This window comes from Pseudorca crassidens, chromosome 19 (genome assembly GCF_039906515.1).
Source record: "Pseudorca crassidens isolate mPseCra1 chromosome 19, mPseCra1.hap1, whole genome shotgun sequence".
NCBI classification, from domain to species: domain Eukaryota; kingdom Metazoa; phylum Chordata; class Mammalia; order Artiodactyla; family Delphinidae; genus Pseudorca; species Pseudorca crassidens.
This window is the reverse complement of record NC_090314.1, coordinates 10,367,719-10,382,001: the sequence shown is the minus strand read 5'-3', so window position 1 is coordinate 10,382,001 and position 14,283 is coordinate 10,367,719. Positions and strand designations below refer to the sequence as shown.

The window sequence follows — 14,283 nt, the reverse complement described above, 5'->3', positions numbered from 1 at the left end:
CTCTCGCACACGGCTGGGGAATTCAGAATGGCACAGCTGCTGCGGAAAACATTTGTCAGCGTCTTCCAAAGTTAAGCATAGACCTGCCGTGATACTCAGCAATGCCTCCCCTAGGTATTTATCCCAGACAAACGAAATCTGTGTTCACACCAAAACCTGCACACGGATGTTGATAACCGCGTTATTCGCAACTGCCCAAAACTGGAAACAACCCAACTGTGCTTCAGTGCGTGAATGGACAGCCAGCGGTGCACCCGTGCCGTGAAATCCGACTCGGCGATGCAAGTGAACGTGCTGCTGACTGACACAGCAACATGGACGCATCTCAAATTCATTGGGTGTAAAGGAGGCCAAGCTCAAAAGATTACCTACTGTGTGACCTCACCGAACATACGGTACCGCCATATACTTTACATAGGGTACATCCCAGAGTAAGACGTCTGAAAAGCTGTAGGGACCGAGAATAGATCCTGGGCCGCCAGGAGTAGGGACGGGGGCCTCACTGCAAAGGAGGAGCACAGGGGATGCATGGGAGACTTGGGCCGTTCTGTGTCCTGAGTGTGGTAGTGGCTACAGGACCCTGTGCATGTGATAAAGCCCGTAGGACTGGACACCACAGAAAGCGAACTTGACCGTGTGTGAATGAAAGGATGATGATGACGGCGATGACGAGCTGCTTCCGTAGGGCTCTGTGATGCTGACTTTGGACCTCCTGGTCCCCTGTCTCCCGTTCCTCATGGCTCTGAGCTCACAAAGGGACCAGTCCCCCTGGGGTCAGCATTCACTCCTCCCTGCCCCACCCCCAGCCCGCCTCTCTGAGCCCCACCCACTGTCTGCACCTTACCCGAGGCCCTTCCCTTCGGGAGTCCCCAGCCATCTCGGCCAGCCTCCACGTTGCTCTTCTTGGGGTCCATCCTCCTTACCCTGCTGGGGTGCGGAGAACACCCCTTAGTGCCTGACATGTGTCCTTCCCCCAAGCGCCACCTCTGGGGGGGGGGGTCCCACCAGGCTTCCCCAAAGAGGCCCAGCACACGTGCAAGAGACATGGGAAGCCTTTGTATCTGAACTTGATTTTCTCTGAAGATTCTGGCCCTTTCTGTCTTCATGCACAAACCCTCACCGGCACAGAGCACGCTGCTCTCCCTTCCCCTCCCCCCACCTCTCCCCCCCAACCCCGCCTCCCCCCACAGCAGCAGGAGCTCAGCCTGGTCCACGTAACAGGGCCCCGCCCGCCCCCGCTTTCTTTGTGGATGGTGTCCAGGTACACAGACAAGTGTCACTCCAAGCAGAGAAGGGTGTTTCACCCTAACCCAGTGCCACGGGCAGAGGAGGACCTCGGGCCTATAGGCTGCAGACCTTGGAGTCCCAGGGACCCCCTGACCGTCTCTAACGATGCTCACTGACGGCAGTGTCCCCAATTCAGGGCCGGGCGGTTTCTCTCCCTGACGCGCTCCTCTGCAGCCCCGAGGCCTTGTGGGCACTGGAAGGGGCGTTTCCGTCAGACCCTGGCTGGGAAGGGCTGCATCCAGCACCTGGCGTTCGACACTTTCTTCTTAAAGGAGGGAATGGCAGGCTCCCCGCATGCACGGGGCGGGCGAGGACGAGGCCGCCCATGGGCAGGGCCCCTGGAGAAGCTCACCGTGCAGCCTCGCTCCTCTGACCCTGTGCCAGCCTCCCGCTCAGCCCGGGCACCCAGCACGCTCCCCGCCTGAGGCCCGCGTGGGCCGCCCTTTTGCAGATGGCCCTCAGGTGGATGGGTCAGTGAGGAACTGTTGTGGGATCTGAGCTGGGAGGGACCCTAGCCGTCACGGAGGTCCTGATGTCTGCTCCGCCGGCCTGCTGGGATGTCAGGGGCCCTCAGAGACGCGGCCTACCTGGAGAAAGCTTCCATCCCCCAGCAGAGGCAGCGACTTCCACAGGGGAGCCGAGGCGTGAGAGGGCCCCCAGGCTGGTTGGTCGAGTGGCGGGACAGTCTGCCTTCTCCTGAGGCCCGGGACGCGCCTGGGCAGAGCCCCTCGGGAAGAAGACGCTTTCCTGAGGCCGCACACAAGCTGTGAGCGTGCTCAGGGGCCCAGAGCAATGTACCACAGGCCTGGAGCTCAAACAGCAGACATTGATTTCTCACTGCTCTGGAGGCTGGAAGCACAAGACCAAGGTGGCCGCAGGGCTGTTTCCTCCTGAGGCCTCTCCTTGGCTTGAAGACGGCCGTCTTCTCCCTGTGTCCTCGTGTGGCCTTCCCTCTGGGTGTGTCTGTGTTCTCATCTCCTCTTCTTACATGGACACCAGTCATGCTGGATTGAGGCCCACTCCAGTGACTGAATGTTACCTTAATCCCCCCTTTAAAGAGCCTGTCTGCGAGTACAGTCACATCCTGAGGGACTGGGGTTAGGACTCCAGCATTTGAATTCTGGGGGGGACGTCATTCAGCTCATAACACGAGTTCACAAGTGGCTGGAGGTCTGGGCGGTGGCCGTGAAGACCTCTGAGGTTCGGTTCGGTGCTGTGGTGGTTTTCTCTCCCCCTCCTGTCTGGAGCTGCTCCAGAGGGTCTGGGTGCCAGGCCCACTCCCCTCTCCTCCACACGCATGTGTCCTGGGGTCACTGCCATTTGAGGGCCCCTGGAGCCGGGTCCTCAGGAGAAGCAGGTAGATGTCCTGATAGGAAGCCAGGATGGGTCTCCAGAGCCAGGACTTGAGCTTCAGCGGAGAGGGGCCAGCCCCAGGCATGCCTCTCCTCCCTATGGGAGCTGTGGGCCTTCAGGGGTCCAGGACAGAGTGTCAGAGAGAGCAGGAAAGGCAGCTGCTCGGGACCAGCAACCAGGGATCAGAGCTGAGCGGGACCCTGGCCATCACGGGGGTCCTGAGAACTGCTCCACCGGCCTGCCTTCCAGGTCAGCTTTGCAGGGGCTCTCGGCAACCCTGGTACACTTCTCGTAGCTGACGACCCGCATCTCAGAGAGGAGATTCTGGCCCAGTGCAGCAGGTCGTGGTGTCGGGTGGGGTGGCCCATGGGTGTGGAGGCAGGGCCTGGTGTGTGCCCGGCAGCAAGAGCACTTTCCTAGACTCCTGGGCCAGGACACTGCAATGGACTGTGGCAGTCGGGGTGATGGGCCCAGGGGACAGGCCACTGCCCTGGATCTTAGCCTGTTGACTTGGAAGCAACTTTAGTGCAAGTTATAGACCTCCTGCCTTAGAGATGAGTCACCCGAGGCTCAGAAAGAGTGAGGCACTAGCTCAGGGTCACACAGCATTACTGGCAGGGCAGGGTCAGACCCGGGTCTCTTGACACTCATCTGAAACCATCTGTGTGTCCTGAGCTGTCCGTTTCTGGCCGATGACCCAGAGCAAGGACAGTCTGTCTCCTCTGCGCCAGGAGGCCCTCCAGCCCACGTGTTCGTGAGAAACCTAATCCGGCCACCTTCTCAGGGGCCTGGGCTTCCGCTGGGTCTCACCTTCCTCTTCATGGAAAAACCCTCCAGTAGATTGTTTCCCAGGACCAGGTGCTGCCTGCTGCGTGCACACGGGTGACCTGCCGGGGAAGGGCCTGACCTCCTCCGTAAAGGAGTTGCTGACTTCCCAGGAAACGGGAGTCACCAAATGGGCTTCTTGTGGCAAAAGACATTCGGACCCAGACCTCGTTCTCGGAAGAATCAGAGAGGCTCTCACTTTGTCCCCTTAACCAGACCCCTGCCAAGGAAGAGACTTCCACTTGCCTCACATCTGCATCCTCCCAGCTCAGCTTGTCCCCGTCCGCTCCCCTGCCCACTGTGGCGCTGTGTGTGCGTGCGTGTGTGCGTGAGAGCCTGTGGGAATCTATGTGTGTTTGTGTGTCTGGGTGTGTTTGGGGGTTGTAGGGATATGGCAGGATCCCTTTGCCTTTCTCTCCCTAAGGACCAGGGCTGGGGCCTCCTATGTGGGCAGCTCAGGCCCCCTTCCTGTGACACCGCTAGCTGGATTCCCTGGTTCAAGGCTGTAGAGGATCCTCTGTGGGCTGTTGTCATCCATCAGTTCTCCTCACACCTTGAAGCTCACCCTTCTTTGCACAGAGGGTATAAGTTAGGCTTTCCTTACTCATGGGCTTTTGGGAAGAGTCTTTACTTTGGGGCCGTCTCGCTTGGAATTGAGAGTGAACGCAATGCAGGTCTCTGTGTTGGGACTGCATTCGGCTGCCCCTAAGGGATGTCACCTGGCCTGGGTTTTAACAGGGACGTGTGTTGTGTGTTTCTCCTTGCAGAACAAGAAGCGCAGAGGGGCAGTCTAGAGGGTGAGGGCCCTCGGTGACGTGCTCAGAGGTCAGGCGCTTTCTGTCTCCCGGTCCGTGGCCGCCTCTGTAGGGTCTTGCTGATTTCACAGGCTGGTGTGAGGACCAGAAGCATTACATAAGGGAGAGTGGATGTGCTCAGGTGTTCCCAGGTGTCCGGGTGGCAGGCCAGTGCTGCAGGAGCGCTCCACCCCTAGGGATGGTCCCACCGCCCTGGAGGTGACCTGAGTAGCCTCCTGAGGCCCCCCACCCTGTGGGACCCTGCCGGCTTCTCTTCCTGGAACAGTGGTTTTCGAGGAAGCACAGTCAGCCTGCTGCCTCTGTGAGACCAAGGGCCAGTCGGTCAGCGTCTTTGCGGAATCCTGGGAGAAAGATGTGGAAACCACACAGCGCAGTGCCCAGAGGATGGCCCTAAGGATGCGCCTGCTCCATGAAGCAGACGCCCTGCCTTGCCATCACCCGGGTGGCCCCCAGCCCTGCTGACCTCAGCTGGTGCCCGGCAGCCCACCAGCCTGGGGGGTTAAGGGGTCACCAGCTTCGAAGGGCCTCGGGTGAGGGCGATGCACGCTGCTCCCCCCAGATTCTGCTCCGGGCTGGCTCCTGCCTCGGTAAAGACGACCTGGGCCTGCGGGTGACTTGGCTCTGACCCTCCAGGGACCAAGGAACCTTTGGTGATCTCCTCCCAGCCAAGTCCAAGGCCCAGAAGTTACTGGCACGCAGCTGTGCTCTGTCAGCACGGAGGGGAGGACGTTTTGGCCCGGGTTTTAGGATTACCAACAGGCTTGCGAGCCCGGCCAAGCGAGGTCAGCTGGCAGGAGCCTCGGGACTCCACATCTGCCTGGTGCCCACAGCCGCGGCAGGGGCTTGGGACGCCAGGGTCCTGTGCTGTGGCCCTCTGCTGTCGCCAGGCCAGCTCAGAGACGCTGTCCGTGCCCCGTCACCCTTCCCATCACAGGGATGGATCGAAGGTCAGAGGTCGTCTCCCACCATCCGCTCCTCACATTATCATTCACAACATGCATCAGGACTGAGTGAAAAAAGGGAAGAAGAAGAAGAAAAAACCAATAGGAAATGAATTTAGCGTAGATTTTAGGCACGTTTCTAACAGAAGGATTTGCTGCTGTCTACAAGGGCAGGATTGGGACAGTTCCACGTCCTCCCCCAGGCCTGTGGTCCCTGCCGTCCTCTCACCTGACACGGAGCACCCCGCGGCCAGGACCCCCCCCCCCCCCAGAGTTTCCAGAAGCTCTCACGTGTCCAGACACAACTTTGACAAACAATTCCTCACATTCCTCTCCCTTCTGCCCCCTCCCCACTCCTCCTTTCTCTCACTAACTCCTCCTCAGCCCCTCCTGGGCCCGAGGCCGGCTGGGAGAGGCCACATCTTCACCCACGGCCTCCTGCCCTCACGCTGAGCAGTGCAGCTGGGGAGGTGCTAGTTTAGCTCTTTGGGGAGCTCTGCTCTCACTTCTTCCCTAGCATATTTTTTTCCCATTGGGAACAGAAACAGAGCAACTCTGGCACCAAGTGAAGTTGCTGCAGGATGCCCTCCTGCAGACGACTCTCCACCCTCCCCAGGCTTCCCTGGGGAGAGGGAGTGGGGAGGGCAAGGGGGGCCCCAGGGATCCGGGGAGAACTTTGGCCTCCTTCATCCTGCCCGCGCTGAGTCCACCGCCTAGGTCCAGGGCGGCAGGTGACCTGTGTCCGCAGGTCCCACAGTTCTTGCCCGAGCATTGTGGAGTTGGTGGCAGTCTTACTCCACTAGCTGGCATAGCAAGACACCACAGACCGGTGACTCGACAACAGGTACTTCTCACAGTTTTGGAGGCGGAGAGTCCAAGGTCGATGTGCCTGCGGATTTAGTGTCTGACGACAGTTGCTTCCTGGTTTGCAGACCACTGCCTTCTTGCTGTGTAGAGAGATACCTTTTCTCCTTTCTCTTCTCGTAAGGGTGCTAATCCCATCATGACCTCATCTAAACCTAATTACCGGGGACTTCCCTGGTGGCGCAGTGGTTAAGAATCTGCCTGCCGATGCAGGGGACACGGGTTCAAGCCCTGGTCCAGGAAGATCCCACATGCCGCGGAGCAACTAAGCCCGTGCGCCACAGCTGCTGAGCCTGCACTCTAGAGCCCGCGAGCCACTGAGCCCGCATGCCACAACTACTGAAGCCCGCATACCTAGAGCCCGTGCTCCGCAACAAGAGAAACCACCACTGCAGTGAGAAGCCCGTGCACGAAGAGTAGCCCCTGCTCAGTGCAACTAGAGAAGGCCCGCACGCGGCGATGAAGACCCAAAGCGACCAAAAATAAATAAATACTTTTTTAAATAAAATGAATAAATAAACCTAATTACCTCCCAAGGGAAGGGCCCCCCTCCTAATGCCATCACATTGAGTGTTAGGGCTTCAGCATATGAATCTGCAGTGGGGACCCAGTCATTCAGTCCGTAATGGGGGGGATGTTCCCTCAAACTCCTCTGGCCATTTCGTCACTGGGATTGGGTCCTTGGAACACAGGGAGGGAGCCTCAGGGCGCGGTGTGATAGGGTGGGCAATCCCAGCTCTTCAGCCCGGTCCAAATTAGGAGGAGGGGTGTGGGGTACAGCAGCGGCTGGCCTAAGAATCAGGGCCTCGCGGCACCTCCCAGCTTGGCCATTCCTTTGCTGCAAGGTCCTGGGGGTTCCTTCACCTTCGAGTCTTCGCATTAAATCGGGGTCTTTCCATGATCGCTGTGACTCTTCCTAGCGCTACAGTTGACGGGCTTTGTGGTCCAGAAGCCTGTGTCTCAGACTCCGCCTGGCTGCCAGTCAGGGTGGATGGACAGAGCAGAGTGGAGGCCGCAGCCTGCGGGGGAGGTCACACCCCCTCGGTGACTCCCCTGACCTGGCAAACCCCGGGGCTCCATCACGTCCCACACTCTGTCCCTCCCACCCAGAGGGTCAGGAGCTGGCTGGGGCAGAGGAGTGACGGGGCACAAAGCAGCCTGTGAGGGGCAGGCGTACCCCCAGTTCTGACTCCTGCACTCACGCTCAGCCCGTGGGCTGTGTACATCTTCCTCCCGGGGCTTCGGAAGGGCTCCCCCACTTCACCCTTGCCCCCCAGATGGTCCTTTCAAGTTGGCCCCTTCTGATTCTCATTCCCCTGTTTCCAGGTAGGCAGGTGGTCAGGCATCGGAGCTTCTGGAATGTGTGCCGGCTTGGCTACCCCAGCCCTGCTCTTCCCCTGGGATGGGGTCCGGGGCGCCACTGGGTGGGGAGGACCCTGGGGGGAGGGTGTGCTCTGTCCACTCCCCACCCCCACCCCCACCTCTGACCCCCCTGTCGTGTGTTCTCCACAGCCTGCGATTGCCACCCTGTGGGCGCCGCTGGCAAAACCTGCAACCAGACCACGGGCCAGTGCCCCTGCAAGGATGGTGTGACCGGCATCACCTGCAACCGCTGTGCCAAGGGCTACCAACAGAGCCGCTCCCCCATCGCCCCCTGCATAAGTATGCCAGGACGCCCTCCTCCTGCAGGCTGGGGTCGGGTGCGGGCTCGGGGCTGGGGGGCCCTTCCCGGACACGGGTCACCCGCATCCAGTGGGGGTAGTGCTCCCTGAGGTGGCCCTCTGTGCTCGGGGAGCCCGTGTGAGACCCCCAAGGCTGCGGGGGTCTCCACAGAGCCAGCCCATTTGTGGCTCTCTGTTCTGAAAAGACAGTCTCCTGGTCCCAGGGTGTGGGGTGAGGGGGGGGGGAGCAAGCCCCTCTCCTCAGCCCAGGTCCTGTTCCCATGTTCCACCTTGACCCTGGGCCTGGGCCTGGGCCTGGGTTGGGGGGCCTGGGTCAGGGGCTGCCACTGCTGCTGCGGGAATTCCAGGATCCCCAGCCCCTGGCAGATTCAGAACTGAAAGGACGGACTCCACAAGGCCTCTGAGAGAAGGCGGCACGGCTCCCATGAGCCCTTCGGAAGGGTGGCAGCCCTCCATGAGGGTCCTAGAGGCCCTGGCAGGCCAGCTGTCGGCCCCTTAGTTGCTGGAACTTGAGGCGGGGCGTGAGCAAGATGTGGGGGTCGCTCAGGGGCCTTGGCTCGGAAGAGTTTTAACATCTTACAACGGGTAGGATTGCGCAGGTGTCATGAGCTGGGTTAGCCCTGGATGGAAGTCAGGCCTGGTTGGGTGCTGGCCCCCGGCCTCAGCCTCGTTGATTCCGTGTGCAGGGCTGACCCGCACCCAGAAAGGAGGGGGAGGAACGCGTGAATCCTAGCCTACTAGGCAGACACCGAGGATAAGGCTTTTTTTCTGGAGCAGGGGTTAGCACACTCTGCTCGGGGATTTGGCCCACTGCCTGTTTTTATGTGGCTCGATGGGGTTTTGGGTTTCTTGTTAACCTTTTTAAAATGATTGAAACAGAAATGAAAAGATGACTAGTTTATGACATGCGAAAATGATATGAAAGGAAAAGTTCGGTGTCCATAAATAAAGTTTTATGGGACCAGCCATGCCCACTTGTGCCCGTGCTACCTGTGGCTGCTTTGGGGGTTCTAACGGCAGAATTGAGTAGTTGCAACAGAGACCCTACGACCTGCAGGGCCTGAAATCTTTGCGAGCTGGCCCTTGGCAGGAGAAGTTGGCCGACCCCTGCTTGTGGTTTTCCAGCGTCCTGTAGCTCTGGGTGGGCACTGGCTTCACAGGTCAGTACAAGGGGCTTGGAACAGACAACCCGAGGCAGAAGCAGGAGGGTGGGGACCCCTCAGCCCGGCACCTGCTTGGGGTCCTTGGAGTGACCCCCTAGATCTTGCAGGGAATGTTCTCACACCGGGCAGGAGCCTTAAACCCCCAGCACCTCAGCTGCCCGACTCGGGTGCGGCCTCACGTCCAGGACACGACGAGCCGTGTGGGTTCCAGCAGCTTTTCTGACCAGTTTCTACATCAGGAGATGTTTCCTTGTTGGCAGGGGTCCAGTAACAGCGGATAACGTAAATTCAAGCCACGGGAAATTGAGCTTGTATCCATCCAGGGCAGAGAAGGTTGAAATGAGTTTTCACGACATTTAATTGTCAGGGTCTCACAGCTTGCAAGTGTCTTTCTTTTCCGTCCATCCAAAAAGCTGCACGGTGAACATTTTTAGAAAGCTGGGAGGAAATTAGCACCACCATCTGGGCTTACGAAAACATGAAGGGAGCAAGTGAGGTCTCCATTTTAAAGGGAGTCAGGAGCTGTTGGGTTTCCCAGAAATGGCTGAAACCAACATTTCAAATCCCCAGGGGGAAAGGCCTTGACATGGAGCTGATGTTTCAGAATTAGGAACAGAAACCTTGGGAGACTGGAACTGTCCCTTTCCAACATGCTCTGTACCGTCTCCCTTCCTCTCGCAAAGGGCGGCCTGACGCTGGGGAGAGCGTTCCCACCAAGGACCTGAGGACCCGGGTCTCCATCTGCCGGCATCAGGCTACAGGTGCCCAGACAGTGCCTCGGACACTTGTGTCTGGTTCGCAACAGCTCTGGGAGCCCCGGGGCCCTCTGCTCACGTCCCAGAGCCAGGCCGAAGGAGCTGGGCTTGGGCAGCCAGGGTGCCTCCATGGCCACTGGCCCCAGCCCCATTCCTGGACTTGTAAGATTAGGCTGGGCTGTCTGGATTTCTCTCTGGAATGTTCCTGCTGGGCCAGGTAGCTCAGGAAGGCTCAGAGAGGGCCTGCTAGGAGGCCCGGCTTCTTAATGAGCTGCTGTGACGGGGCACCTGTGGCTTGTCGCTGATAAAATCACCCGAGAGCAAGATTTGACTCCGAATTGAGGGCTGGGTCTTCTGCCTGTTCCTTCTGAAGGTGCAGAGGCTGGCTTCTGTGGGTGACCCTCACGTTTGCCCCCAGGCCCGGGTGTTCCATCTCGACCCCCCCAAGCCTCAGATCTAGAGTCTGGGGGTCCGAGGGAGGTCTTACCCCTAATAGTCAGATGGTGGCCAGAATGAGTGGGATTCGTGGAGGCCTCTGTGACCGCCTGTTCACATGGTCACTCAGCAGGGGAGGTGAGCCCCTGTCCCTCAGGGACTTTCGGCTCGTGGTTTGGCCTTGTCTAGAAAGGAAGCCAGAGACGTGAAGCCTGGGTCTTCCCGGAGTCTGGCTGAAGTTCCTCACCTTTTCTGAGCACCGGGCGGGAGCTTGTAGAGGAGCTAGTTGCCCTTCTAGGTAGGAGAGGAATGGTCACGAAAAAGCACATGCTTCTGTCAGGCCCTACGGTCTTCTGTACTGTCAGTCTTTTCTGCCCACCGAGAAAATGCCTTAGCTTGTGAGATGCAAGATGTGAGCCCGGGGGAACTTGGGCCAGGGGTGCAGGCCCCTCTCTGCACATGGAAGACACCTCCCAGCCCCTCACATGCTACCCCTGCCATGGACCCCCTTCCCCACCAATGAGTCAAGGTCAGACCGGGCCACGCAGCCCCATCGTGATGAGCAGGGGGCCCTGGGGACCCCTCTCTCTGCCCCAGGGGCCGAGGTGAGTCAACAACACGCAGACAGCAGAGGGGTCAGGGTCCTGCCTTCCCCTCGCTCCTGTCCCTGCCAGGTGGAGGGATGGCTTCCAGAAGAGAACAGGTAGGGTGCCCGGGCCCTCACGCCGGCTTTCCCTTCCTCCCTGACCATCCTCTGCTGGGGCGAGGAGTGGGGCTGGGAGGGAGGGCCCAGGAAGGTTGGGAGGAGTCTGCACCGTGCTCGTTCTTCTCTAACATGTTCTTATTGTTTCCCCTTCCTCCCATCCTGAACGCCACAAAGAGATCCCCGTGGCACCGCCGACCACTGCAGCCAGCAGCGTGGAGGAGCCCGAAGGTAGGCTTCCCCCTTTGCTGCCTTCCTGCTTTTGCCGTGGGGTGGGGTGGGGCCTGGGGAAGGGGGTTAGAGGGGCCAGACTCCTCTGAACCAGCATCGGGGTGCTGGTTGGTGTGGGTGGTGCCCCTGGGCTGGACTGAGGATGATGGAGTTACAGGGCATTTTTCTGCGATGTCCCTTCCAAGAATGGTGCCTACGGCTAGCCTGTCTCCCAAGCCTGGGACCCTCAAAGCCACATTCCTCTTGCTCAGCCAGCGAGGCTAAGAAGCTGCCTTCCAGTCCAGGGCCACCTGAGCTGGGGGTGACTCCTTTCGGGGTTGCAGAGAAGGAAGGAGACGGGTGGTGGGGATGAAAAAGGCATTCTAGAGCACGGGGGTCCACAAACAGAATTGGGGGAGGGCATGAATCGGGACAGGAAGAGACTCACCCCCTCACGGTCCCTTCCTTCTAACTGAAATCAAGAGTTTCCTGGAAAAAAAAAAAAAAAGAAGACTTTCCTGGTGGTCCAGTGGTTAGGAGTCCGCACTTCCACTGCAGGGGGTGCGGGTTCGATCCCTGGTCGAGGAACTAAGACCCTGCCTGCTGTGTGGTGCGACCTAAAAAAAAAAAAAAAAGAGTTTCCTTTATTGCAAAGATGGGCCACAAACCATAGCCAGGCCAGCAACATCAGTGATTTGGCCGCCAGCAGAAATCCCAGCCGTTTTCACATCACGTTAGAGTTGGTGCAGCTATCATGGAATAGTATTACGCTCACTAAATTGCTTCAGAGTGATGGAAGTTACCAGACCTGCTGCTAGGTCCTGACTTATAATCATTAATAAAGAAACACATACATTACGTAACTGTACCCTAAATCTGGGGTTTTGGAAAGATTTGGGTTAAGTGTATTTCAGTATTGATTAGTTTCCTTTGTAGTCCTATGGATTTTATTTCTGCATTTAAAAACATTACTGTGAGAAAGTAAAAATGTCACTGTGACGTCCGTGGACGTCACCAGTCCTTGGTACAAGAAGGGTCACCCAATCCTGGCTCTGGGTACAGAGAGGGCTCGGAGCCTGGCTGGAGGGGGCACCAGGAGAGCAGGCCATGCTGTACCCAGCGCCCTGGGCCTGCGGTCATATGGGGCTTTTGTGTACTGGTACTTGGAGTGGGAATGGGGGGCAGGAATGGTGACAGTGGGGCCCTGCAGGGACATCAGTGTCCGCTCTGGGAACCCCTTTGCTCCTCCCCAGATCCACCTGTTGGGGAGGTCTGTGCACCCATGTGGTCACCTGAATACTTTAGTTTTTAAATTTTTATTTTTGGCTACGTGGCACAGCCTGCAGGATCTTAGTTCCCTGAACAGGGATCGAACCTGTGCCCCCTGCAGTGGAAGTGCAGAGTCTTAAGCCACTGGACCGCCAGGGAAGTCCCCACCTGAATACATTAGAATAGACTGGATTTTTTTTGAATATTGGCCATGCGCTGGGAACTTGAGAGAAAACGGATTCAGAACTTGGATGTGCACCATCACCAAACAGCCCTCAAAGAGGAAAGGACAGAAAATTTCAGGGAGTGCTGGAGGCTACACTGGGGAAAACCAAAGATATTTTGGTCTTGGGTTGTTGGGCAGAGTCTTCTGTCACCTTTGGTTGAGCCCCGGGGGACACTTACAGGAGAAATAGTGCTGGGAAGGGGATGAAGGAAGCAGCATGACGGGTGCCTGGGAGGCAGGATGAGGAAGCTCTTTGGTAAAAACACAATAAAAGGAACAGCCCAGTTCAGCTCTCGGGTAGAGCAGTTTTGAAGCGAGAAGACACTTCCAGTTAATGTAGTCGCGATTCTTGCTTCCTTGCTGTGGCATGAGTCCCATCAGAACTCACCGGGGCTGAGAACACAGCTCATGCAAGGACAAGGCATATCTTCACCCTCTCTCTCTCACCTCCCATCTTTCTGGTCCTTGCAACCTTGTCTTTATGTTTCTTGCAGTGGTTTTGGCTTTTTCATTCCACCTTAGAAATGGGCAAATGGAAACAACAGTAGAGGAGAAGCAAAAAACAACTCATGAGATTTCTGTACACACCACAAGAAGCTGGTATAAAACATGCAACGACCTCCGCTCAACCAGACAAAAGATTCCTGGGCAACTAACAAACACGTGTAGCATTTTTCTTTGAAAAGTGTTTATCAACTCCCAGTTAACTTTTCGGACTCCTTTTGATTTGATCACTGTTTATTTCCTTTCTTCTTTCTGGACGTTTAAAAACATGGTTTAAATGGATGCAAACAGTAAATGAACACCCTTTAACAAAGTGCCTTCTCCACAGAGGGGCTAAGTGAGCAGGTGTGATGCTTGCTGGGATGCTGGGTCCTTGGCCGGACCCTTTGTGACCTTCTCTGGGTCTCCGAATGGTCAGGATCTGTGCTGCTTTTTCTGGAGAACTCGGGCCAGGTCTAGACTACAGGCGCTGGGACTCTGGGGTCTGCCACCACAAAGAGGCCCTGCTCTCCTCATCTCAGCAGGAGGGACGTTGTGGGCAGGAGGCCAGGGGGCCCCCTGGGAAGCGGGGCCTGGGAGCTCAGTACTTCCAAGCCTGTCGATTCTTGCAGTGTTTGAATAGGGAAGGCCTCCGTGCTGGGCTGCCTGAGAAAAGCTTGTTTACTTTTGCCTGCGGAACAGAGGAGAATTAATAAGGCAAGAATTTGTCCTGAAAGCTGACGGACATAACCTCACCCTGAACCCATCCCCTTGAAGGGCCAGCTCACTCCGGGAATGCTGTCCACCTGCTCGCTAAGCTGGCTGGTACCCCGTCTCGGGGCAGGGAGGCGAGGAACCCTGGGGCCAGGAGGGAGATGGGGCAAACCGACTCTAAACCTATCTACTTGTGGTTGTAGAGGCCTCCACCGCCTGCCTTCCCTTGCCCTGCACCAACTCCGAGGTAGCTGTCGGAGTTTGGTTTGTGGGGGGCATATTGTTTGGTTCGTGGGGACCCCTTGGTATAGCAGCAGTACCGTCTTGGAGCCGGGAGATCTGGGGTTGGTTCTCCCCCGGCTGTGAGGCCTTGGACAGAGCAAAGACTTCTCTCTTCTGCTTCCTTGAAAGATGACGGGGTGGGACCAACAGTCCAGGGCCCTCCCCGCCCTGCCTCTCCTGGGAGGATTGAACTTCTGCTAATAAGCTTTCTCCTTCCTTGTAAATGCCTGCTTGCACCCCTCCCCCCTCTGCTGACCAGCTTCTTCCACGGGCCTT

General features: G+C 57.7%; 1 protein-coding gene across 1 annotated transcript in view; it reads left to right on the top strand.

The window, feature by feature from the left end:
* The window catches only part of NTN1 (netrin 1), a 188,004-nt gene that overhangs the window by 128,132 nt on the left and 45,589 nt on the right, over positions 1-14,283 (top strand). The window contains exons 4-5 of the mRNA XM_067715431.1: positions 7,598-7,747; positions 11,001-11,054. Of these exons, the coding sequence (XP_067571532.1) occupies positions 7,598-7,747; positions 11,001-11,054 (204 nt within the window). The remainder of the gene's footprint in view (positions 1-7,597; positions 7,748-11,000; positions 11,055-14,283) is intronic.